At 52.7% G+C, this 23677-nt stretch overlaps 1 protein-coding gene across 2 annotated transcripts in view; it reads left to right on the top strand.

Annotated features, from left to right (window-relative positions):
• The window catches only part of AP3D1 (adaptor related protein complex 3 subunit delta 1), a 34425-nt gene extending 12111 nt beyond the window's left edge, over positions 1–22314 (top strand). Inside the window, exons 4-31 of one of the 2 annotated variants that reach the window (XM_080935412.1) lie at positions 124–204; positions 2066–2173; positions 2876–3005; positions 6017–6156; positions 6243–6316; positions 6809–6858; positions 8073–8122; positions 8567–8615; positions 9613–9758; positions 10044–10423; positions 11389–11620; positions 12586–12731; positions 13209–13350; positions 13697–13768; positions 14491–14566; positions 14655–14842; positions 15182–15255; positions 15863–16028; positions 16993–17064; positions 17430–17537; positions 18548–18682; positions 18897–18944; positions 19377–19566; positions 19877–19965; positions 20078–20163; positions 20535–20656; positions 20850–20929; positions 21337–22314. In XM_080935412.1, the coding sequence (XP_080791538.1) occupies positions 124–204; positions 2066–2173; positions 2876–3005; positions 6017–6156; positions 6243–6316; positions 6809–6858; positions 8073–8122; positions 8567–8615; positions 9613–9758; positions 10044–10423; positions 11389–11620; positions 12586–12731; positions 13209–13350; positions 13697–13768; positions 14491–14566; positions 14655–14842; positions 15182–15255; positions 15863–16028; positions 16993–17064; positions 17430–17537; positions 18548–18682; positions 18897–18944; positions 19377–19566; positions 19877–19965; positions 20078–20163; positions 20535–20656; positions 20850–20929; positions 21337–21432 (3330 nt within the window). In that variant the 3' untranslated portion in view covers positions 21433–22314. The remainder of the gene's footprint in view (positions 1–123; positions 205–2065; positions 2174–2875; positions 3006–6016; positions 6157–6242; positions 6317–6808; positions 6859–8072; positions 8123–8566; positions 8616–9612; positions 9759–10043; positions 10424–11388; positions 11621–12585; positions 12732–13208; positions 13351–13696; positions 13769–14490; positions 14567–14654; positions 14843–15181; positions 15256–15862; positions 16029–16992; positions 17065–17429; positions 17538–18547; positions 18683–18896; positions 18945–19376; positions 19567–19876; positions 19966–20077; positions 20164–20534; positions 20657–20849; positions 20930–21336) is intronic. The other variant, XM_080935413.1, reaches the window with a different exon arrangement.
• The last annotated feature ends 1363 nt before the right edge of the window (positions 22315–23677 follow it).

Consider the following 23677-nt stretch of genomic DNA (forward strand, 5'->3'; position numbering starts at 1 on the left):
GGAAGCCTCAGAACCCTGCTACTGCTGCTGCTGTAACCCTCAGTGTCTCCAGGGGTTTGTTGGGTGCTCCTGGTGGGGCTTTTGGTAGCTCTGGTTCTGACATTCTGGCTGTTGACTTTGCAGCGTGTCGGCTACCTTGCAGCCTCCCAGTGCTTCCACGAAGGCACTGATGTCATCATGCTGACCACCAACCAGATCCGAAAGGTAGGCCCTGATGCTTTTCTGCCACTCAAGTGAGACACAGAAGATGAGCTGAGGGTCCCACCTGCCTGTGGCAGCCTTTCAAGGCTGTGTCACTCATATCCCCGGTGTCTGAGCAGAACAAGCATGGCGCTTCAGGCCAGAGTACATCCCCCTTTCATGCCCCCCCCCCGTCCCCCTTACTCAGTGCACAGGGCAGCTACAGCCTGTCCACTGTGTCCCTGTCCACATTGGGTTCCTGCCCGGCTACTGGCTCCCAGGCCTCTTGATGGTTAGTGAGGGAGGGAGTGTGAGGAATGGAGGGGTGAGTCCTCCTTGACACCGTCCTGCTCCTGCCTACCTTTGCTGATGACTGGAGGCTGCTGGCTGTCCTTTCTGTTTCAGTCCCTTTATAATTCCTGACACAGAGTGCACCCCTCTGTTCCCAAATGCTGGAGCAAGGACTGGACTCCCTCAGTATGAGCTGGTGACTGTGTGTGGTAGGCAGCTGTCAGATGGAAGAGGAATGTCTATGGGAGTCACAGTAGCATAGCTTGGCAGCGCATGATGCTGATGAGGATAGAGCCTGGCTGAGGGCAAGGGTGAAGTGGGAGGTCAGGGCTGAGGGGTGTCATGCTACAAGCTATATGGGCAGTGTGGCTGGATTACGGGGTCAGGCAGGCAGCCTGGGTGAGCCATTGCTACTTGGGAGTGCATATAACTGAGCTGGTTAGGCCTTTGAGAAGAGCAAGATTCTGAGTGATTAGGACCTTCTAAAGGAGGCTCCTGGGTGTTCCTGAGTCCATGAGCTTTGTGAGAAGAAGCTGGACTTAAGTGACCAGACTGTGGGAAGATTGGACATGTGGGCTATAGAAGGAAGGTGAGCAGGTTGGGTTGAGACTGAGAGGCCAGCTCTGGCCACAACAGCATCTCACTGTCTCTATGCCTGTAGTGTTTGAGGCTGTGGGTCAGGCCTTCCTCCCTAAGACACAGGAGCTCAGCTCCATAAGAGAAGGTGTCCTCTAACTGAGGACAGCAGTGACTTGCTGGTGTCTAGGTCAGGACCTGCCTGGTATATGTGCAGCTGAGACCTGTGCCCACACAGCAGGGCACATATCCTGGGCCTTTGCAGCTGCTGTGTAGTCTGAAGCAGCCTGGGACCTGGGCATGGGGTTCTCAAGGCCAAGCAAGCTCCAGACCATCCTGTCATTTCTGTGTGTCTTCCTGATGTGCTTTCCTGCTTGAGGGTAGTGCTTCCATTGATTCTACTGCTTTCCTTTCTGTCCCTTTGGGAGGTGACACTGTAAAGTCTGGCCACTGAGGGCAAAGGGCTGATCATAGTTTCTAATGCTGTTCAGGCCTGGGGAAAGGCCCTGAAGCTCACAACATTCTGTTAATAATCATGAGACCAGCACTCTAAGCATGCTCCATGTAACTGAGGTGCATCCTCTGGCAGTAGGTACACTGCCTTAGAGTGGGGAGTCAGGGCACTGGGAAGAAGTTGCCTCAGTTTTCTGCCTTGGGCCCTATGCATTAGAGGAATGAACTCAGTATTGGCCCAGAGTGCCTCAGATCAGAATAGCCAGAGGACTGTTCCTGGTATCGTGGAGGAGTTGCTGAGTAGAAATGGCCCCTATAGCATTGCCAGGAACCAGGAAGTCCTTGATCAGGAGTTATAACTTGCAAAGTAGCCTCTGTCCCCAAGGAGCCAGAGCACCAGAAGTCTGGTGACTTCAACACAGAGTTTTCTGTGTTCTCTGCCTCTCACCTGTGTTCCAGTTCTTTATGATAGTAGAAGAACTGTAAGAGGCTCCCTCGTGCTAGGCTACAGATATACAGACAGTCCCAAGGGACTGCTACTGACCCTCCTGTTGTGCTCTTGCAGGACCTGAGCAGCCCCAGCCAGTACGACACTGGAGTGGCACTGACTGGTCTATCCTGTTTTGTCACCCCAGATCTTGCCAGAGACCTAGCAAATGACATCATGACCCTGGTGAGTTCCTATGTGCCTACAGCACTGTTCCACCTTCATCCAGTGGTAGCCAGAATCCAGTATTGAACCCTTGCTCTGAGGAGATAGAAAGGCCCTCAGAGTGGCTGCTGTGTTACTCAGGTAGATGGGACAGAGAAAGTCAGCCTTGCTTTCTCTCCTGGGTTTGTCCTCTGGATCCTGCCTGATGGTCTAAAAGTTCAGTACCACAACGGGCAGAGCCCACTTTCACTATCCAGATCTAGCAGGTACCTGTTGTAAACAGAGCTCCACTGGGACCGTTCATGCCCAGCCACCCTTTGTGGTGGCTGCTACTGGTGTGATAGATTGCCTGGCCCACAGAGTAAGCAGAGAGCTTGTGAGGCTTTCCAGACAATTGCCAGCCCTGTAGACCAGAGCATGTAAGATCTGCATGGAGCACCCCCTGGAGCCTGATGGGCTGATGGGCAACCCCACCACTACTACCACCACCAGTGCTAGTGCAAAGACTGTCCTGGAGGAGGCTTGAGTGAGGGCAGCCTGGGATCAGGGCCGCACAGTATAACCACATCAACTTTCAAAGTGACTGCATCCCCTGTGGGCCTAACGCCTCTTAAGGCAGGGGGCAGGGGCAGGGTCTGCGCTAGGTGGGTTAGAGAGAGTGAGATGTGGAAGAGTCAGGGGTCCTGGCTAGGTAAGTCACCAGCCACCCTTCTGTCTCTACAGATGTCTCACACAAAGCCGTACATCAGGAAGAAGGCAGTGCTGATCATGTACAAAGTTTTCCTCAAGTACCCTGAGTCACTACGTCCTGCCTTCCCCCGGCTTAAGGAGAAGCTGGAGGACCCAGACCCAGGTTGGTGACAGGAAGTTCCTGGTTGGGTGGGAGGATGGGGGATGGTCTGTGCTGGTGATGCACTCACAGCCACAGGCCATAGTGCACTGAGTTAGTTGAGATTCCCCATGGCTCACAGGTTCCTTGTCTGAGTGGATAGTCAGGTCCAGCGCAGCCAGCTTACTATGAAGTCCGTAGGCCCCAGGGGCCCCTTTGCAGCTGTGGCAAGTGAGTAGTCAGTCACATCTCCCATCTCTGCAGAGTTGACTGAGCAGGATAGGGTACTGTAGACCTTACATCCATCCAACCCAGAGGCCCTGAGGGGCTGGGGAGCAAATGAAGAGGGGGGATCATGTGTTGTTTAATTAAAGTTGTGGCCATTTAGGAATTGAGCACATGAGCACTTCCCTCTGTGATGCGTGACTGTGCCCCTCATGGGCTTGTGCTGCTTGGTGCTCTGCAAGCAACATCCTGACATGGGCTACAGCACATCTGTGTGGTGTATGGTTGAAGCCCACTCTCTCAGGCTGTGTGTGAAGCGGAGAACCGGGAGATGAGTAAGGGGGCCACATCATGGTGACCGGAGAAACAAAAACACCCAGGCCTCCAAAGTGGAGCACGCTTCCAGTGGAGCAGGTCCTGTAGCCTGGGACCACGTTACAGCAGCCACACAGGCCAGCATAGGCCCTTGGAGGCAAAGCATGTGAAATTGGAATACAAGGGACCCACCTTGTATTTTACTCATGGGGCACATGAGTGTTTATGCAGGTCCTGGTGTATTGAAAGTAAGAGGCTCATTCTCGAAGCCTCATGTTTCCCAGCCAACCAGCTGCCACCTGACTATCTCTGAAGCCGGGTCCCTCCTGGCCTCTTGAGGTAGAGGACTTGAGGCCCAGACATTTAGTTCAGCTGTTTCTAGCCCAGAAAGTGACAGCACTCTAATTGTCCTGGTCGCTTGCTCTACCTCAGGTATTCGGCACAATAATGCGGAAGAACTGTTAGGGTGGCCTAAGCTGTAGACTAAGACCTTGTCACAGGTAAAGTGGAAAAGCAAAGCAGAGGCTATGCTCAGGTGATAGAATGCTCACCTGGCACTTATGGAAACCTGGATCCCATCCACAGCACCATATAGAGCAGGCATGGTAGCACTTGCCTGGCAGTGGAGACAGAAAGTCAGGATTTCAAGGCCAGGCTGGGCATGGCAGCACCCCCTTCTTGTGGAGATGGGGCTCTTCAGTGTCCTGTACAGCTGCTGAGCTGGCAAGAAGTGCTCCTCCCATCTTGGGGAAGAAGGTCTTACTGGGCTTCACTAGACAGGACAGATTTGACACCTGGTAAGCATTAGCCACTTGATTTTCCTGTCTACAGCCCCTTTATACCTTGGGTGGTCTGTTTGGTGTCACCTTGAGCCAGAGGCATAGAGAGCCGTGCTGTCACCCTGGAAGTCTCTGGGGCTCCTTGCAGTGTAGGCTAAGGCATTCTAGCATGGTTGGTATCAGTTTGTGCTTCTGTGAGCTTGTGAGTGCTGAAGTAGGGTTGTGTTTAGCCAGAAGCTATGTGAGCCTTTCCTTGAGAGGACAAATGTGATTCATGTCCAGTCTGTCCCCTCCCACACAGGGCAGCAGTAACAGACCAAAGAAACAATCCCAGTCAATGTGACTGTGCACAGAAATATTGTATGAATGGTTTTGTTTTAACTCCGGGTAGAGGATGTGGGGCTGCTTCTGGACTGTCTGCAGCAACTGACTGATCTGCCCTGTGCTCTAGCAGGAGTGTAATTTTTCCAGCTGCTGATAGTTTCTGTGGTTGTATAATGTTTGGAATTCTAGGAACTTTTCAGAGGCTATATAAATGCTAGGGCCTTGTCTTAGTTATGGTTTTACTGCTGGGAACAGACACCATGATCAGCTCTTTATAAGGACAACATTTAATTAGAACTGGCTTGTGTTCAGAGGTTCAAAGCATTATCCTCAAGGCAGGAACTTGGCAGCATCCTGGCAGGTGTGGTGCAGGGGTTCTATATCTCCTGCTGAGAGTCCATCTTCATCTGAATGCTGCTGGCTTCCAGGCAGCTAGAATGAGGGTCTTAAAGCCCACACCCACAGTGACACACCTACTCCAACAGAGCCACACTTTCTAATGCGACCATTCCCTGGGCCAAGCATATACATCACAAGCCCAAGAGGAAAAGGGGTAGGGTACGGATGTTGGTTGTTATTGGTTTCCCTTTGTTATAAAGAAAAAACATGGAGAAAAAAATTAAATATTCTGATGGCGAATATCAAACTTGTTCTAAGGAACACCACGTCCCTAATCAGGAGGAAGTGAACTAACAATGACCATGTTCTCTTCCCTCTATCTTTTTTTTTCCCTCTCCTATCAAGTGTTAGGGGATGAAAAGGGTGGAAAGGGTGGAGAGGGGTAAAAGGACAACCTACCAAGTAGCAAATGCTGCCTATACCACTCAGGTCTGCCTTAAGAGGGCGAGAGTTCACTGGAGTTGCACACATGAGCATGGGCAACCTAAGGATACCTCACCAGAGAGAAGTCTCCCTCCACATCAGCACCCAGTCTCACCTGACACCCTTTTCTGGTCTCCAGGCTCTGCACACATGTGTATATGCCAGCAAATGCTCACAAAAAATAAATCATATTTAAAGTGGCAGGATATAAAAAAAGATACGTCTATACTAAGCAGGAGCAGTGTTTCCTCAGCTCCCCTCTGTTCAGAGCAGTCCAGGAACTGTTTACTGTGCCACGTGCCTGGGGTTCTAGCTGGCCATGTGAATGGTGACAATCTCCAGTGTGTCCTTAGCCTTCCACAACCCTGTACCACATGTTCTTTGTCCAGGGTATTTTCCCTGTAGATAAGGAAGCCTCCTTTGCTGTGAGAGATGTCCTGCTCTGTGGATATCATTGTAATTGATGGGGACAGTCCCTGTATACAGGGATGCCTCTGTAAACGGAGATACCACATTGGTAGTAGAATGTTCTACTCTTTGTTGATGTTGGACCCCTTTCTTGGTCCTCAGGGGTACAGTCTGCAGCTGTTAATGTCATCTGTGAGCTGGCGCGCCGCAACCCTAAAAACTACCTGTCTCTGGCTCCATTGTTTTTCAAGCTCATGACGTCCTCCACCAACAATTGGGTCCTCATCAAAATCATCAAGCTGGTAAGTGCTAAAGGATGGGGTGTGTGAAGGGCCTGAGCCCATGGTCTACGCGCATCCTGCTGACCACAGCACCCCTGTCCCTATAGTTTGGTGCCCTGACACCCCTGGAGCCCAGACTGGGCAAGAAGCTGATCGAGCCTCTCACCAACCTCATTCACAGGTAGCTACTCCTTGGCAGGGACATTGGTGCCACTCTGACACGACCCCTGGCCACTGTACCCTCCTGTCTCACCGACTGAGGCTACCCTGTTTAGTCTGTTTTATTTGGGGGTGTGGGGGGGGGAGCACATTTCACTTTGTAGCCCTTGGGAGCTGGGATTTTTAAGTGTGAGCCATTACACTCAATTCAGTTAGCTCTGCCCTGTACTCACACCAAGCCCTGCATTCATGTAGTCCTTTACCATCCCTAGGGCCCCAGAGCTGTGCCATGTCCCTCCAAACTGATCCTCTGGAAGGGTGGCATAGGAGGAGGTGCCAGGCCATCATGGCACACACAGGGACAGGGTTGGGGTGGGAGAAGTCAGTGGCTCCTGAGAAGGTGTCACTGGGCTTTAGAAGAGTGGCAGTGGTACCATTCCCATGGAGCCCCAGCAGTGTGATCTTGTCTGTGTGTGACACTTGGGCTGTGTTCTCATTTCTTCTTTTCTTTCAGCACCTCTGCCATGTCCCTGCTGTACGAGTGTGTAAACACCGTAATTGCTGGTGAGTGTTCTGCCTTACTAGTAGAGCTCCAAATGTGGGTGGAGTCAACAGCCCTGCCAGGAGGGCACTGGCCTCAACACCCCTCTTTGGCTCCTACTGAGCTGGTGGTGGATAAGGCAGCTAGCTGTTCCCTGACCAAGTCATCTTCTACAGTGCTGGTGTAAATTCAGGTCTCTGTATGAGTTGTTTCCCAGCCCTTCCTCAGGCCCCTTTGCAAATTTGAGAGATTATCCCCCATCTTAGGGACAGAGCCCAAGACCCACAGGTGTTTGCTTTGTAGGCAACATCCCATTTCCCAGGCCTCCTCTGTCCTCCAGTAGAACTGAGCTGAGAGACGATGGTATGCTCATTTTGTAGGCATAGGGAATTGAGCGCAAGATATAGCTTACTTGTCAAAGACTGGATATTGTATCCCTAGCACTGGGGAGGCAGAGAGGCAGATTCCTGGAACTTACTAGCAGCCACTTCAGCCAGCCAGTTTATTCCAGAATCAGCAGGAGACCCTGGCTCAAAGAAACCAGGTGGGAAGGATTGCAGAGGAGGCCTACTCTTTACCTTTGTCTTCATGCATATGCACCTAGAGAGTTAGAATGTGGGCCTGGTACCCTTGGGCTTGTGATTGAACATGGCCTTCCTCCCCTGCTGCCCTGCCTGGGTGAAGGGAACAGGAAGAGGGAAGGAGCCTTGAAGGTATGGGCTCTTAAGGCCAAAATGATCATGGGAGTCCCCAGGTCATATGGCTATCATTGCAGCTGCACCCCAGTGACAGGACTCAGCTGTCAGCCACAGGAAGAGCAGCAAGTGGGGGGCTTCTGGACCCCTCTCTGGGAGTGAGCTTATTCCATATCCCAGCTATAGCCTGGGATGTGTGGAGTGCTGTCATGTGAGGGCTTCCTGAAGCCATGAATATTCAGGCTTCTTGAGGGGTCTCTGACCTACTCTGCCCAGCACAGGTCTGCACCCCAGATCCTAGAGAGGAACAGGAGCTGTGTGATCCTGTCTTAGGTACTAGTACTTTAGCTCTAAGAGCTACTCCTGTTAGGAAGGATGGGAGACCCAGGCCAGATCTCCTGGCTTCCCAATGTTCAACCTTCTGAACATGTAGCCCCAAGCTTCCTGTGAGCCAGGTAACCAGGTCCCTGGTGGGATGGGTCAGTAGGGTGTCAGTGTCTGACCCAGGGGCACTAACTAACCGTGACCTCCATGTGTCCCAGTGCTCATCTCGCTGTCTTCCGGGATGCCCAACCACAGCGCCAGCATCCAGGTTTGTCTCCGGGGCCTGTGCAGATCAGCACAACTGCGGTTTATGTGGTGGCCAGGACAGACCTCCTCAGCTAAGCTGGAAATAATTGCCGTTGTCACCTCCAATTTCATTTTTCTTGAACAGCTCAAGTATGAAGGAAGTCCTCTAGCCCCCGCCCTCCCACAGGCACCTTCTTTCTCCACTGTACTTCCAACCCCTGTGGGGACCGAGTCAGCCTGCCTGGGCAGCTGCTGTAGACACTCTGCCCCTAGTACTTGCTCCCTTGCTCCCACTTGTCCTCACAGGTGCCTGTAATCCACTTAGTCGTGCTGAGCAGGGTCCCCAGAGCAAATACTGCAGTCACCTGCCCTTCCTGCCCCCAGATGCATCCTCTTGGTCAGGGCTGTTGGTGGGCTGCTGGGCATGGTGGTGGGGTGCAGACCAGTGTGTCTTTCCTCCTCTCAGCTATGTGTTCAGAAGTTGAGGATACTGATAGAAGACTCCGACCAGAACTGTGAGTCACTGCTGCCTTCCTTACATGCCCACACTTTTCTCTGCTTAAACCGGCTCCAAAATGGGGGCTGTGTCAGTGCCATCTGCTGCTTACCAGACCAAGTGGCCGCTGTTGTCTACCTCGGACTGTGTTCCAGTCCTTACCTCAGAGCCAGGCCTGACAGACTTCCTTCGTAGGTCCACGGTTTACATCCCCACTCCATACCACAGCATTTCAGCAGCTCTCATGCCCATGCTGTTGGAAAGCCTCTCTCTGGGCCATCTGTTAATGGGTGACTACCTCCAAACCTGTCACAAGTGAGGCTTCAGGTACACAGTGTTGTCTGTGGCTCCTGCCTCAGCCTCTCCCTTCACTCTTCACGAGGCCTGCACCGGGGCAGCAGCCACTGTTGTTTTGGCTAGCAGTGACTTTTAGAGTTTGTGATCAGGGTCCTCAGACACCATCGTTGGGGTTCTTCTCTTTATTTATTTATTTATTTTTCTTTTCCTTTTTTGGTTGTTTTGGAACTCAACTCTGTAGACCAGGCTGGCCTAAACTCACACCTGCCTCTGCCTCCTGAGTGCCAGTATGAAAGGTATACAACACTAATCCCAGCAGGGTTCTTTTTTTTGTTTGTTTGTTTGTTTTTTTGTTTTAATAAACGTATTTTTAAGTTATTGTAAGTTTCTGTCATTCATAATTGTGTGTGTGTGTGTGCTTGGGAAGGTCAGTGCCTGTAGAGACGGGAAGCTTGTAATGCTCTGGAGCTGGATTTACAATCCTGTTCCTCTGACTTCCAGAAGCCTGTGCCTGTAGACCATGCTGTGAGAGGTTGGGGGTATATGGCCTCCACTTTGGCTTCCTGGGGTGAGGTGGGGCTCACAAAAGTGACCATTAGCTGTAGGCGGCACTAACTAGGACCACAGTAACTGGAGATGGTGACATACTCCCCTGATACACCATGGATCATGGTATTCCATTTGCTGTCTCCAAGCTAATGGCCACTTGGTCTTCACAGTAAAGTACCTGGGGTTGCTGGCCATGTCCAAAATCCTGAAGACACATCCCAAGTCTGTACAGTCTCACAAGGACCTGATCCTGCAGTGCCTGGATGACAAGGACGAGTCCATCCGCCTGCGTGCTCTGGACCTGCTCTATGGAATGGTATGCGTCCCTGTGGCCAGGATGGGGTGGGGGCTGTGAAGCTTCAGTACTTGGGTCATTCCTGCCCAGGCTGGGATAGCAGCCTGAGCATGCTGTGGTCAGCCAATCGCACCTGTCCAGGCTATAGAGAATGGGACTGGGTACCCAATACGAGAGTCTCTTGTCACTCTCCCTTGGTTAGACACAATTCTGCTGTTTGAGGAGGAATCTATCCCTCTTGGGCTAATGAGTTCCATCTTGGCTTTCAGTATTCATGGCTGGCTGCATCTGCCTATGCTCCCACAGGTGTCCAAAAAGAATCTGATGGAGATTGTGAAGAAGCTCATGACCCACGTGGACAAGGCCGAGGGTACCACCTACCGTGATGAGCTGCTCACTAAGATCATTGACATCTGTAGCCAGTCCAACTACCAGCACATCACCAACTTTGAGTGGTACATCAGCATCCTTGTGGAGCTGACAAGACTGGAGGGCACCCGCCATGGCCACCTCATTGCTGCACAGATGCTGGATGTGGCCATCCGAGTCAAGGCCATTCGCAAATTTGCTGTGTCCCAGATGTCTGTGCTGCTTGATAGTGCCCACCTGGTAGCCAGTAGCACCCAACGAAATGGTATCTGTGAGGTGCTTTATGCTGCTGCCTGGATCTGCGGGGAGTTCTCAGAGTGAGTCAGTACAGCCCTCAGAGGTGGCCTGGTGGGGGGACATGTGGGCAGACCCTATGTCTGATAACGGTTACTTTTGGAGCCCAGTGATTGACTGTCTTCTATGGAGTGACTTGGCCAATTTGGGTCACACTGATTATGGAGAGGGTGCCCTCTAGACCATGAAGCAAATCTATTCTGCTTCGGGTGATTTCCAAGCTAGGCAAGTTGCCACCCTCAGAGCCAGGCCTCAGCATACAGTGCTGATAGCGAGCCTGTCTCCACTGCCCTCCTAGAGCTCCTCACGCCAGGCTCAGGTCTGTTTAGGTGGGTAGGCTAAGATGGCTACTGCACCTCAGTTCCACTTCACACACCTGCCCAGAGAACACATGGCAGCTGTGACCCAGAGCAGGTGTGGGTTTGTTGTCAAATGGTAACTCAGTGTGCCACAGAAATCTCCCGGGGAGCACATTTCTCTGGGGAAGAAAAAACACAAATTTTGCTCAGCACCTCGATTGTCCCAGAGCTTAGTCCATGGAGGGTGCATATAAGTTGCCCTTTGAGGACCCAGAGGTTCAAAGTACCTGTTTGAACCCCACCGGGCAGCACAGAACATGGATGCTAGGAGAAGTTATTGATGAGTGTTCAATTTTTTTGGTGCTCAATTTCTAATTGAGCCCAGGGACTCCTTATCAGGCAAATGCTCATTACCAGGAAACAATCAATGGCAGCATGTCAGCCATGTAGGTCACATAGGTCCTCTGCCTTCTGTGTCTACTAGTGGTCCTCACATCTTTGCTATTGTTTCTTAACAGTGTCCCTTGGTCATTCATGGCTCTTGGTATCCCACTTCTGCACAATGATAGCAGGTGCCCCTAGGTTGTGCTTTGCCTGAGAAGCCTAGCTCCCATGTTGCCTGGCCAGACTTACTTGTGAAATGGGCCTGTGGGTGTGCTCAGTAGCCTCATGCAGCCCCTGTCCCCCAGGCACCTACAGGGGCCCCAGCAAACCCTGGAGGCCATGCTGCGGCCCAAGGTCACCACACTGCCCGGCCACATCCAGGCTGTGTATGTGCAGAACGTGGTAAAGCTGTATGCGTCCATCCTGCAGCAGAAGGAGCAGGCCGCCGACGCCGAGGCTGCACAGGAGGTCACCCAGCTACTGGTGGAGCGGCTGCCACAGTTTGTACAGAGCGCTGACCTGGAAGTGCAGGAGCGGGTAAGGCTGCAAACTGGGGATTCCAGCTCATAGCTGAGACTAACCTGGCAGTGTGGCCATGACTTATGCCCTGAGGGCACATTCAGGGCTGGCATGTGTCAGGCAATAGTAAGGGATGCATACCCACACCCTACACCCCAGAGGTCTCCAGCCAGGGGCCCCTTTCCAGGTCCTTGTCCCCGGCAGAGCCAGTAGATGGGATTTTCTTCTTTTTCCAAAGTGAGTTGTTGGAGTTTCTATCCTAGCTCTGCCCACCTGGGGTTTGGGGTCAGTGACCAGGGACTGAGTGTGAATGGGCCTGAGAGCCTGGGTCGGAGATGGTGAGGATGGGCAAGGCTCTGCTGCTGTTGTGGGAAAGCTCATTTTGGACCACCTTTGTCTGTTTGTTGTAGGGTAAGGTTTGTACCAGGAGCGTGTGTGTAAGTCAGGCATGTGCTGTGTCACTGAGTCACAACAGGCCAAAGTCCTGGGCTGATACTTGAGTATTGAGGCCCAGTGGCCAAGGCTGCTTTTGGCACCCGGTGGTAATATGGGCTGAACCAGGTGCCATGTGACTTCTGCTAGGCTTCTGGGGACCCTCCTTTGAAGAAGTTAGATCTGGGTGGTGATTCATCCGTGGTTGAGCTGTGCTAAGCTGAGCCCTGTGGGAAGTATGAACCCACACTGAGCCACACCTTGGTGTTTGTGGAGATTGATTGTGCAGCATGGTACCAAGGACTGACTAGTATAGCTGTGTCTGCGCACAGGACTGAGTGCCCATAGGTGGCTCCATAGGCGGTGTCATTACATGGAATTTTCTCCATCTGAGCTGAACCCCCTCCTGTGCTGATCCTTGTCTGAGACGGCCACAGGCATAACTAGGTCTATAGCTGATCTATAGCCAATATATGGGTAGAGTTCAGGGACCAGTCCTCTTCGAGTGGCTGAGTGACTCTGGACAGGCGCCCACTCCTGCTTTTCTCTAGGCGTCTTGCATCCTGCAGCTGGTCAGGCATGTACAGAAGCTGCAAGCCAAAGGCGTGCCGGTGGCTGAGGAAGTGAGCGCCTTGTTTGCTGGTGAACTGAACCCTGTGGCCCCCAAGGCCCAAAAGAAGGTCCCAGTTCCTGAAGGGTGAGGATTGGGATGTGGAAGAGACATGGCTGGAGTCGCTAAACCCTGATCTAGGAACTTAGAAAAGGACTTTCACGCCCCATGACCTGCCATCAGCCAGGGGGACAAGTAATGGCCCTGAAACTAGACAGCCTGAGCCTGCCCTTGCTCACTCACATAAAGCCACCTCCATCCTGGGACTGCTGCACCCCCTGTTCCCTGGTCCTTTAGGAGTGCCCTTGCCTGCCATTCTGCCAGATGCCATGTTTCCTCTATTTTTCCTGTTCTGTTGTTTACTCCCAGGCTTCCTACCTTCCCATCTCTGTGTCTCCTGCCAGGGGCTATGGCATCCCTGGTTGCTTGTTCCCTGGGGTATTGGTGTGGAAAGATGTCTCAGATGTATAGTGGCCCTCTGCCAAGGATTAATGCTTGCAGTTGTCATGATGGGACAACACAGAGGAGACAAGAACACTCTGTGATCCTCCTCTGTACTTCCAGCCTAGATTTGGATGCCTGGATCAATGAGCCACCTTCAGACAGTGAGTCTGAGGATGAGAAACCCAAGGCCATCTTCCATGAAGAAGAGCCACGGCACGCTCGGCGCCGGCAGCCTGAGGAGGATGAGGAGGAGCTGGCCCGGGTGAGCACAGGCTATAGCCTTTGACTTCTACCCTATCTTCTTGTCTAGGGCAGCCCCCCATCTCCCTCGTACTCTCCTTTCTGGATGTTCACCAGGAACAACAAAGTAGGCTTCTGGGCCTACAAGAGTAGGAACGGTGGGCAGAAGCTGCGGTTCAGAGTGGGCAGACCCAGGTCAATTGTGTTCCCAGGAGGCAGGAACCTCATGCAGTGTGCCTACCCATGAGCTCTGCCCTTGGGGGTGGTCCTCATACTTCCTACTCTGACCCATCCCTGCCCACTTGGGGTCTTGGGAACTGGACAGGCTTGTCTGTGAGACATGCTCATGTGGAGTTCTACCCCCACAGCGGCGTGAGGCCCGGAAGCAGGAGCAAGCCAACAATCCCTTCTACATCAAGAGCTCCCCATCCCCACAGAAGGCAAGTGGTATCCTTGAGCCTCCCCTCACCAGTTGCCATGCTGAAGCCCTAAGAGTAATGTAATTATGGATGTGCCTGTGTACTCTCATCTGTAGCTGAGCAGGGCTGGGCTTCGTCCAGGTCTTGATGGAGAGCCCTGAATGGTCTGGATGAGTTCTAGGGGCGGGGTAACAACTGCCTGGAGGAAGGTACTCTGCGAAGCTGGCTTATTGTACCCATGGGCAGTGCTGGTTCCAAATGGGCAGGTGCCTGGCCTATTAGATCCTTATGTCCCTAAGAGGTTTGAGCTTTTGTGGGCAGACCCGACAGTGGGTAGAGCCCTTGTACAGCATGGGTAAGCCTTGTGTCCTATCCACGGCACCACATCAACCAAGCATGGCCATCTTAGCATTCAGGAGGTAGAGATGGGATTTTTTATTATCGTTGCCCTTGGCTACACAGTTGTAAGCAAGCCCGAAGTCCCTGTGTCCAAGGAAGGAAAGAAGGAAGGAAAAGAAAAAAGACAAGACCATCATGGACAGACTTGGGTATAGCCCTCACTGTACCAAGCTTCCAGTTACCACCTCCTCCCTCACAGCCCTGTGACATCACATGCCAAACTCGGCTCTTTCTTGCCTATGGAGCCTGCTGGAGTACTGTGTTTGGAGCATTACTCTCAGGGTCTCCTCTTTCCTGCCTCCTGAGTTCCTAAGGTTCACTGACACCCTGTGTTCCTCCTCCAGCGATACCAGGATGCACCAGGTGTGGAGCACATTCCCGTGGTACAGATCGACCTCTCAGTGCCTCTGAAAGTGCCAGGCAAGTGTCTCCTGGCGCTAAGCTCATGTTCAGGACATGATGGGGTTCTTGGTGTCCCTGAGTTGTGGCCATCCCCACTCCCTCACAGGTGTGCCCATGTCAGACCAGTATGTGAAGCTGGAAGAGCAGCGGCGACACCGGCAGCGGCTGGAGAAGGACAAGAAAAAGAAGAAGAAAGAGAAGGGCAAGCGTCGCCACAGCTCCCTGCCCACGGAGAGCGATGAGGACATTGCCCCCGCCCAGCGTGTGGACATCATCACCGAGGAGATGCCGGAGGTTAGCCCCTTCCTAGCTCTTTCAGCCTTGGTTACAACAGGCTTATCTGTGTGTCTGTAAAAGGGCAGGCTCACTGTATACACACAGCCACACAGTGAGCTGCTGCACAAGCCCTCCGTGATGGCAGTGTTTTACTCCACATTTGGAGCTGGCAGCCCCAGCTATGTGTGCCACTGAAGGCTGTGCTCCCAGGGACAACCTGGGACACTGGGCACCTGGCACATGTGGGTGTGGGGCATGACTGTCTGGATTATTGTTATTTAGAGCAGGACGGACAGGAACCTCTAGCCGGGGCCATGGTTGTTAGTTGACTGAACCCTGACCCTTCCATTCCCTTAGAATGCTCTGCCTAGTGACGAGGATGACAAAGACCCCAATGACCCCTACAGGGCACTGGACATTGACCTAGATAAGTAAGTGAGGGGTAAGGAACAGACTGTGGGCTGGGTGGGCTTGTGCCTGGGGTGGTTAGGTCCCCGTTTGCAGGGTGCTGAGAGTCCTTAGCCTAAGGTAGAAAGTAGGTGGGCTTGGGGACATTGCGGGGGGGAGGGGTGCTGTGGTGGTGGCTCAGTATAGCATTTACTGTGTGTGCATGAGGACCTGAGTTTATTTCCCAGCGCTCACTAAGATCCAACCCTAGCAGCTGAGCCACTGAATGATCCCTGGAGCTCATTGGCTGTAAGCCTGGCCGAATGAGGAAGCTCCAGGTTCAGTAAGAGACCCTGTCTCAAAAGATAAAGTGGAGAGTGACAGAGAAATACCTGACACTGACCTCTGTCCTCTATGTAATCATAGACATGTGTGCACCAACGTGTACACACCCCCATCCCACATGAATGTGGACATACGCTATCACATACAAAAAAAGTGGGAGGGAACACTGGGGCACTTGGGGGTACAGGGTCTGGGCTCCTGGCACCCTGGCTGCTATGGGCACTTGGTGGAGTCTCTGGATTCATAGGGCCAGCTGCCCAAGGCTGCAGCTCAGCCTGGTGACCCCACATCCCTTCCTCTTCTAAGACCCTTGGCTGACAGCGAGAAGTTGCCTGTCCAGAAACATAGAAATGCAGAGGCAGTGAAGTCCCCAGAGAAGGAAGGTGTGCCTAGGGTAGAGAAGAAGAGCAAGAAGCCCAAGAAGAAGGAGAAGAAGCCCAAAGAGAGAGAGAGAGAGAAGAAGGATAAAAAGGTGTGCACCTGGGGCTGGAGCTGCATGTGGTTTATGGGGCAAAGTAAAAAGCAGTTAGGAAGAGAGCTGGGGAGGCCTGCACAGTGAGCCAGCCTCTAGTCAAGGCTTCTACAGACTTTTTTGGGGGTTGGGGGAGGGCATGCTAGAACCATGGACTTGTTCTAGGTAGGCATTTGCCCTGCCACATCCCTGGGCTACCTTTTTCCATTAATTTAGTCATTTTTCATCTTATCACAGCCTCCACCCACTTGTTTTGTTTGTTTTGAGACAGTCTCACTATATAGTTTTAGCCATCCTGGAACACACTGTGTAGACCAGGCTAGACTCTAAGCCACAGAGATCTGTGCCTCTCAAGTACTGGGATTAAAGGTGTGTGCCACACACTGGGCTCTCAATCTGCTTTTACATTGCATTTGAAAGTGGATCTCTCTAGTTGGTCCAAGATGGCCTTGAATTTGCAATCTTCCTTCCTTGGCCTTTTAAGTAGGTGAGATAACAGGCCTGGCTAAAATACATTTTATTTCTTGAGTTTTGGGATCAAGCCCAGGATCCTACTGATGCCTCTGAGGTCTAGCTCAGTGGGTGATGTTTTGGTGATGTTTGCTCTACTTCCCAGGCTGCACCATCTGCCACTTCACAGACCCTAGTACTCAGGAGATGGGGAAGAAGGATTGCCCTGACTTCTAGGCCAGCCTGTGAGAACTTGTCTCAAAACACATACACACTCCTCCTGCTCAGACCTTCTGCTTTGCCATGATGCCACTTCAGTCATTAGCTGTCGTCCACATGGCTACTGGCTATGACTGCCATCATGGCAGAAGTGATGCAGCCGAGCACCTGTGTGGGCACAGCTGGGGCTCACCATGGCTGCCGCACAGCAGTCAGATCTAGCCTATGGTAGGGAGGTGAGAGTGGCAACTGGTACTTCCTACCTTTGCCAAAAGTGCTCTTCTTGTGGCTCTAGGGTGAGGACTTAGACTTCTGGCTGTCCACCACCCCACCACCTGCTGCTGCCCCCACTCCTGCCCTACCCACAGTAAGTGCCCGCTCCATATGTCCTCAGGGTCTCACCTGTACATTCTCCCAGGAGATGGGGAGTAGCAGGTATCCCCCTGCAGTCGGAGCCACACATAACTGCCAATAACAGCCCTAGTGGGCTGGCCTTCTGTACTCTGTGGTCATGTTTCTGCTGTTTTGTAGAACTCTGTTTGGCAGGGCTCAGTGAGGCAAAGGGGTGGCCAGCAGAATGTCTGTCCCCAAGGCATGTCCCAGCCCTCAAGTGGGAATAACATTGGTTAAGTGGGATTCAAAGTTTCTTACTGCTTCTAAAGCTGGAAGCCCTGAGCGGTTGGGATACTGCTGCATCTCCCTGGGAACTGAGCCTCATCTTCCTGACTGCAGGAAGAACTTGCTGCGAGCATTATTGCACCACCTAAGGATGAGTGTGAGGTTCTCCAAGGGGAAGAGCCCCAGGACGAGGAGGACCACGTGGATCATGACCAAGAAAGGGTGAGACATATGAGGCAAGCTACCCCAAGGCTGTGGCAAGGGGCCCCTTGCCTGAACCCTAGGACAGTAGGCATGCTCAGTGGCTCAGTAGGGACTCAGTAGTGGTGTCCTCAAGAGGTGGCTGCAGTCCTCACGCGTTAGCCTCTGAAAGAGATCTAGTACTTGCAGTGCAGTTTCTAAGTGGTGCACCACGACACCATCTCATTCCAGAACCTTCCATCACCCTAGTAGGGAGCCTTACCTTGTGAGCAGTCTGCCATATCCCCTCCTAAACCCATCACCTCATATTTACTTGCTATCTCTGGATGTCCCTGTTCTAGACAGTGTCCGTCATGAGTCCCACACTGAGTGACCTCTAATGTCTAGCTCTTGTTGAGACCATCTCTGATGTTCGTTCGTTCTTTCTATCTGTCTGTCTGTCTATCTATCCATCCATCTATCCATCCATCCATCCATCCATCCATCCATTGATTACTTTAGTTGTGTGTGGTATGGAATCTGAAGTCCTTGTGATTCAGCAGCAAGCACTTTTAACCACTAAACCATCAACCCAGCCCCAAATTGTTGAAGTTTCCATGTGTGCTGTGTTGGAGCCTTGTTCCTGTCCATGGCCATGTGTTGCTATGGTGTGGGGCTGGGCCTCTTGTCTGTGAGCCATTCATAGTGCTAGTCCTGGATGAAGTGAATGTAGGCCCACCGCTCTGAGTGTTTCTTCCGAGGTGTGGCCAATAGAGCTGTTCTTCCCATGCAGTGACAGTCTCGATGATTTCTGCTCTGCAGTCCTCTTTCCCTCTAAGCAGTTCCTGCTACTCATCTGTCAGTCCCAAGTTTCTAGTGTCTGTCGGGCCTGGCCTCCTCCAACCATGGTGGCCTGTGCAATTCATGGCTTTGTGGTCCTGTCTGCTCCCTTTCCCAGAGGTCCCCACCATGTAATGTGAGGGGAGAGGGTGATTATAGGGGGGTACACCTTTTGTGGGAGACTTGGGGCCAGAGCCCAGACTCTGCTTCAGAAATCATCCCGTCACAAGAAGAAGAAACACAGGAAGGAGAAGGAGGAAAGGCCACGAGACAAGAAGAAAACCAAGAGGAAGCAGGTGGCACAGCTGGAGAATGGTGCCCCAGCAGAAGAGGAGGAGCCTATCCCGGTGAGCATGCTTGACAAGCTGCCAGCCCAAGGCTGCCACCTGTATTCTGTTTGGAGAGGACCCAGGGGCCTCCGGAACCTGTGCTTTGTGGTGGGACCCACAACCCAGCAGCATCTGGTGGATCTTGCTCTTTGGGAACAGCTCATCCCCAAGCATGGGTCTGTAGCCTGGTCCCTATCACTCACAACTGACGAGGGTGTCTCTTCTCCCGCAGCCCATGTCCAGCTACTGCCTTTTGGCTGAGAATCCCTACATTAAAGTGGTAAGTGACACTTGATTGCTGCAGGGAGGGCAGTTGGTGGAGCAGACTATCCTCAGAAGCCTTGTGCTGGCGGCAGCACCCAGGCACCAAGCTCCAGCATCAGTGTCGGCTCACTCAGCAGCCTAGCCACAGCTGGAGAGCACAGTGTGACCAGGTCACCTTGAGGACAGCTTTGCCAGCAAGACAAAGTGAGCAGCTGTGCAGCATACACCTTGGAACAGAGGCAGGGGGATTGCAAGATCAAGACCATCCAGTGCTACAAGACTTTGTCTCAAGGAACTGGAGAATAGCTTTGTAAAGAGTGTGTTTTAAGGGGTTGAGGCCTGGGGGCCCTCAGGCAGTTTTCACAGGGGTCACTTTCCTTGATCTTGGCAGTGAGCTTCCTTCCTCTCAGCTGGTCCCTGGTCCTTGACCCTGCCCTTGCTCATGCAGACATATGACATCCAAGCCAGTTTACAGAAGGACAGCCAAGTGACTGTGTCCATCATCCTGGAGAACCAGAGCAACAGCTTCCTGAAGAACATGGAGCTCAATGTGCTGGACTCACTCAACGCCAAGATGGCCAGGCCAGAGGGCTCCTCAGTGCATGACGGTGTGCCCGTGCCTTTCCAGCTGCCCCCCGGTGAGCCCACCCTTCAGCCCTAGCCTTCACCATGGCAGCCAGCTTTACTTGCCACTTTGGCTCTTAACACAGTGGACTTCACTGAAGTTCCCAGAGACAGCTCCTAGGGACTAAAGGCCCCAAGCTCTTGATGTCCAATGTCTCGGTGCTACTCTTAGGGCATGGTGAAGTCAAATGTGCTGGCTTTCACCTGGAACATTGGGCTGGGTTGCAGCAGTCCCCATTGTTTCTGTCCCTTTAGCCTCCCAGCCAGCTAGGACAGACACCCCAGGGTCAGTGCTGGCCCACTGAACGCTGTGTCTCCCAGCAGGCGTCTCCAATGAGGCCCAGTTTGTGTTCACCATTCAGAGCATCGTCATGGCCCAGAAACTCAAAGGCACGCTGTCCTTCATTGCCAAGGTATGCACTCTATGCTGTGGTCCTGCTCCCTCCCCTGCCCCAGGGAATGTGGAGCATTCCTGGAAGGAAAGTGCCTCCCTGGGAAGTCCACCTACAGCTTTTCTCTTCACAGGATGATGAAGGCGCCACCCATGAGAAGTTGGACTTCCGGCTGCATTTCAGCTGCAGCTCCTACCTGATCACCACACCCTGCTACAGGTGTTTGCCTCCGCCCACCACACACTGTCCTGCTTGCTCACTGGGGGAGGAGAGGGTGACATGGAATTTGGTGTGGGCTGTGAGGTGGGGCTCACATGAGAGTGCTTAGTCCTTATCACAAGCCCCACCCCCCACCCCCAGACACATCTACGCTGAACTAGTGCTGCCTCCACCTGAGGCCACTTCTTCTGCCAGATGACACTGCAGATGGTTGCTTCTCTGTCCCCAGAGGACTGCCCTGGGTGCCTGCCTGTCAGTTTCTGGTGCTCACATGTAGCCCAGGCTGCCTTGGAGTTTGCTCAGAACTCCTAATGCCAGGTGACCCCTGACACCCAGGCCCTGCCATCATGCTCTCTTCTGTCCTCTCATAGTGATGCCTTTGCCAAGTTGCTGGAGTCAGGAGACCTGAGCATGAACTCCATTAAAGTCGATGGCATTAGTATGTCTTTCCAGAATCTTCTGGCAAAGATCTGTTTCTACCACCATTTTTCCGGTAAGTAATGTCACAGTGATACCACTCTCAGTAGTTTTATCACATAAACCACCCTCCTGCCCCCAGTCAGTCTCTTCCTGTACCAGGCCTTGGCCCGCAGCCCTGAGTGTCTTCTCAGCATGGCCTCCCAGCTCCTGTGTCCTGGCTGGAGAGGGCCTGCCAGAGCGTGGACCCAACTCCCTGTCTGTTGCAGTTGTGGAGCGAGTAGACTCCTGTGCCTCCATGTACAGCCGCTCTATCCAGGGCCACCATGTCTGCCTGCTGGTCAAGAAGGTGAGCTCCCAGCAGTGCCCGCTGCTCTGAAGCCACTCAGATGCTCTAAGAGGCTAGGTTTCCCCTGCAATGCCTCCCTGTCCAGGGCTGCTTCTCCAAGGTCCCCATCCCAAGAGTGCAATCCATCTGCCACAGTTAGACCAGGCCTCCCAGCTGTACCAAACCTCACAGTTGCACGAGAGCCCAGAACTGTCACAGGCCCTGGAGGCTGGCTGTGTACTACACACCTGCCATCCCAGCACTCTGGAGACAGAGGCAGGATTTCTGCATTCCAGGCAAGTTGGGACTACATAGCTTCAAAAAAAATAGGGTCTAGGCTCCAGCTGAGGGTAGGAGAAGTGACATTTGCAGTGCCCCAACCCCACACAAGTGAGCATGGGCAGTCTATGTATTTGCCTGTCCCCTAGGGTGAGAGCTCCGTGTCAGTAGACGGGAAGTGCAGCGATGCCACACTGCTCAGCAGCCTGTTGGAGGAAATGAAGACCACGCTGGCTCAGTGCTGAACTGCAGAGTCCAGGATGTGCAGCAGAAAGATGGGATGGGTCTTACCTCTCCTTTGTTGTGTACTGTCTCCACACCCAGCATTACTTTACCACCACCGGCCTCCACTGTGTGACCCTGAGGTCCTGTGTCGCATTGACTGATTTTATTCTTTTTTATTCGGACCTGCACTCCTTTGGCAAGGAAGGCCATCCTGACCCTAGGCAGGAAGGGGCTGCTCCACTTCCTGTTCACAAAGGTGGCTGTGGGGACTGCAGCAAACACGCTGGTGTGGCCCCACCATCTGCCTCTGGAGGAACCCTCCCAGCTGCTGCTGGCCTCTGGAGAGGTGATCAGACCAGCTGTCAGTGCTTCTCCCCACAGCCTTAGAGGCCAGATGGACCAATGTCCTTGTGGGTGGTTCTGCAGCTCAGCTGCTGACAGCAGGGATGATTATTGATTTTTTTCTGTTCAACAGAATTGTGGTCGTTCTTGGGGTTCTGTTGTGGGGGTCAGTGGAGGAGTGCAATGTATGCCCCCCTCAGTTTGTCACTACACATCATGGGCCTGTCCCTGCAGCTGTGGAGGACTGAGTGCCTTGTGGTGGAGGGTGTGCAACCTGGGAGCATTCGGTGCTCCCCCAGCTGTTCCTGGGCAAGGTGAAGAGATCCCAACCTGGACACTTCCTATAACTGGGTAGCTGGGCACAAGTTGAGCCTTCCTCAGAGGTGACGGTGGTCTGCAGACATTCTGGCATTCCTTTGAGGACAACTGTCACTTTAGCATGTAGAGTATTCTTACTGACCCCACGTGACCTTCCGGCTCTATGATGTTCCATGATTGATTTGCTGTCGACATTCCCGTATGAAGAGAGATATATCACGCTGCTGACGATCAGTGTCACAATGACCCATTAAAGAGTCAAAAGCATGTTCGTGTGTTGTGGTGGTATGGTACCCCAGAGCAGTACCCAGTGTGCCAGTTAGGCTCCCTGGTACAGACCAGTGAGTTCCCCCCAACCTCCACCTTTCACACTCGAGCATGTGGCAGCAAACATGACCATTACTGGAGAGATGGCTCAGTGGTTAAGAGTACCAAGCGCTCTTCCAGAGCATCTCCGCAGTATTCTAACTGCTCTTGTGGGGCTGTGGGAGGGAAGAACAGGAACTTGAGTTGAAAAATGCCCTTGCTCGTGTCAGCGACTCTCTGCCACTTAATTGGTGGGGAAAAGGGAAGACTCCTCTTCAATAAACTCTCAGCTCAGTTGCAACTACTCTCCCAAAATGCTGCTCTGCCCAAGGCCCCATCTGAGGCCATGTTGTCTCAAGTGTGATGCGCCACCCTTTCACTGCCTGAAACATCTTGCTGGCCCTGGCCAGGACCCACTGAGGTAGTCCTCAGCAACAGTGTGGCCATTTCTTGTGGCTGATGACTGGCAACAGTGCAGCTGGAGCTTCCAACACAACACCCTGTGGGGCAAGGGGACACCAAAACAAAACCAGCCCCTGGTCTGCATCAACTCCCAATTGAGCCAGCCTGCCTGTCTCTGGTCATCTGCTGCGGGGTGCTCTGTAGTGCGGTTCACACACTAACCAGGCACAGCTTCCCCTCCCCCATCATCTGTTCTGAGGCTGAGAGAGTTCAAGGTCAACCTAGGCCTATGGACTGGGGCTCAGTGCAGGAAGGTCCAGTTGGCACACCTGTCATCACCTTGCACTGAGGAAGTAGAGGCCAGACCTTCAGGAGTTAAAGGTCACCTGCTCCACGGCACGCTCCAGGCCATACTGGAATACTTGACTCTCCCTCAGGAACTGAACAGCCCTTCTGTAACCCTACCCAAAGTCATCCAGAGTCCTAGGACCCTGAGGGAGATGCTGCAGGTACCAGCCAGGTTTTTTGACCCCTCCCTCCCTGGATAGGAGACTGGGGGCTGGAGAGATGGCTCAGCAGTTCTAAGAGCTGCTCAAAGACTGCTCTTCCAGGGGTCCTGAGTTCAATTCCCAGCAACCACATGGTGGCTCACAACCATCTGTAATGAGATCCGATGCCCTCTTCTGATGTGTCTGAAAATAGCTACACTGTACACATATAAATAAAAAAATAAATAAATCTTAAAAAAATAAAAAAGACTGGACTCCTCCACACCTACATGTCATGTTCAGGTGAAACACATGCCGCCAGCGACAGCTACACTAATGATTCAGCCAGATCTCTGGCAGTAAATAATTGTTCTTCATCAGAAATGTCAGGGCATTTTATTCAAAATAT

This window comes from Micromys minutus (genome assembly GCF_963924665.1).
Source record: "Micromys minutus genome assembly, chromosome: 22".
In the NCBI taxonomy this organism is placed as follows: domain Eukaryota; kingdom Metazoa; phylum Chordata; class Mammalia; order Rodentia; family Muridae; genus Micromys; species Micromys minutus.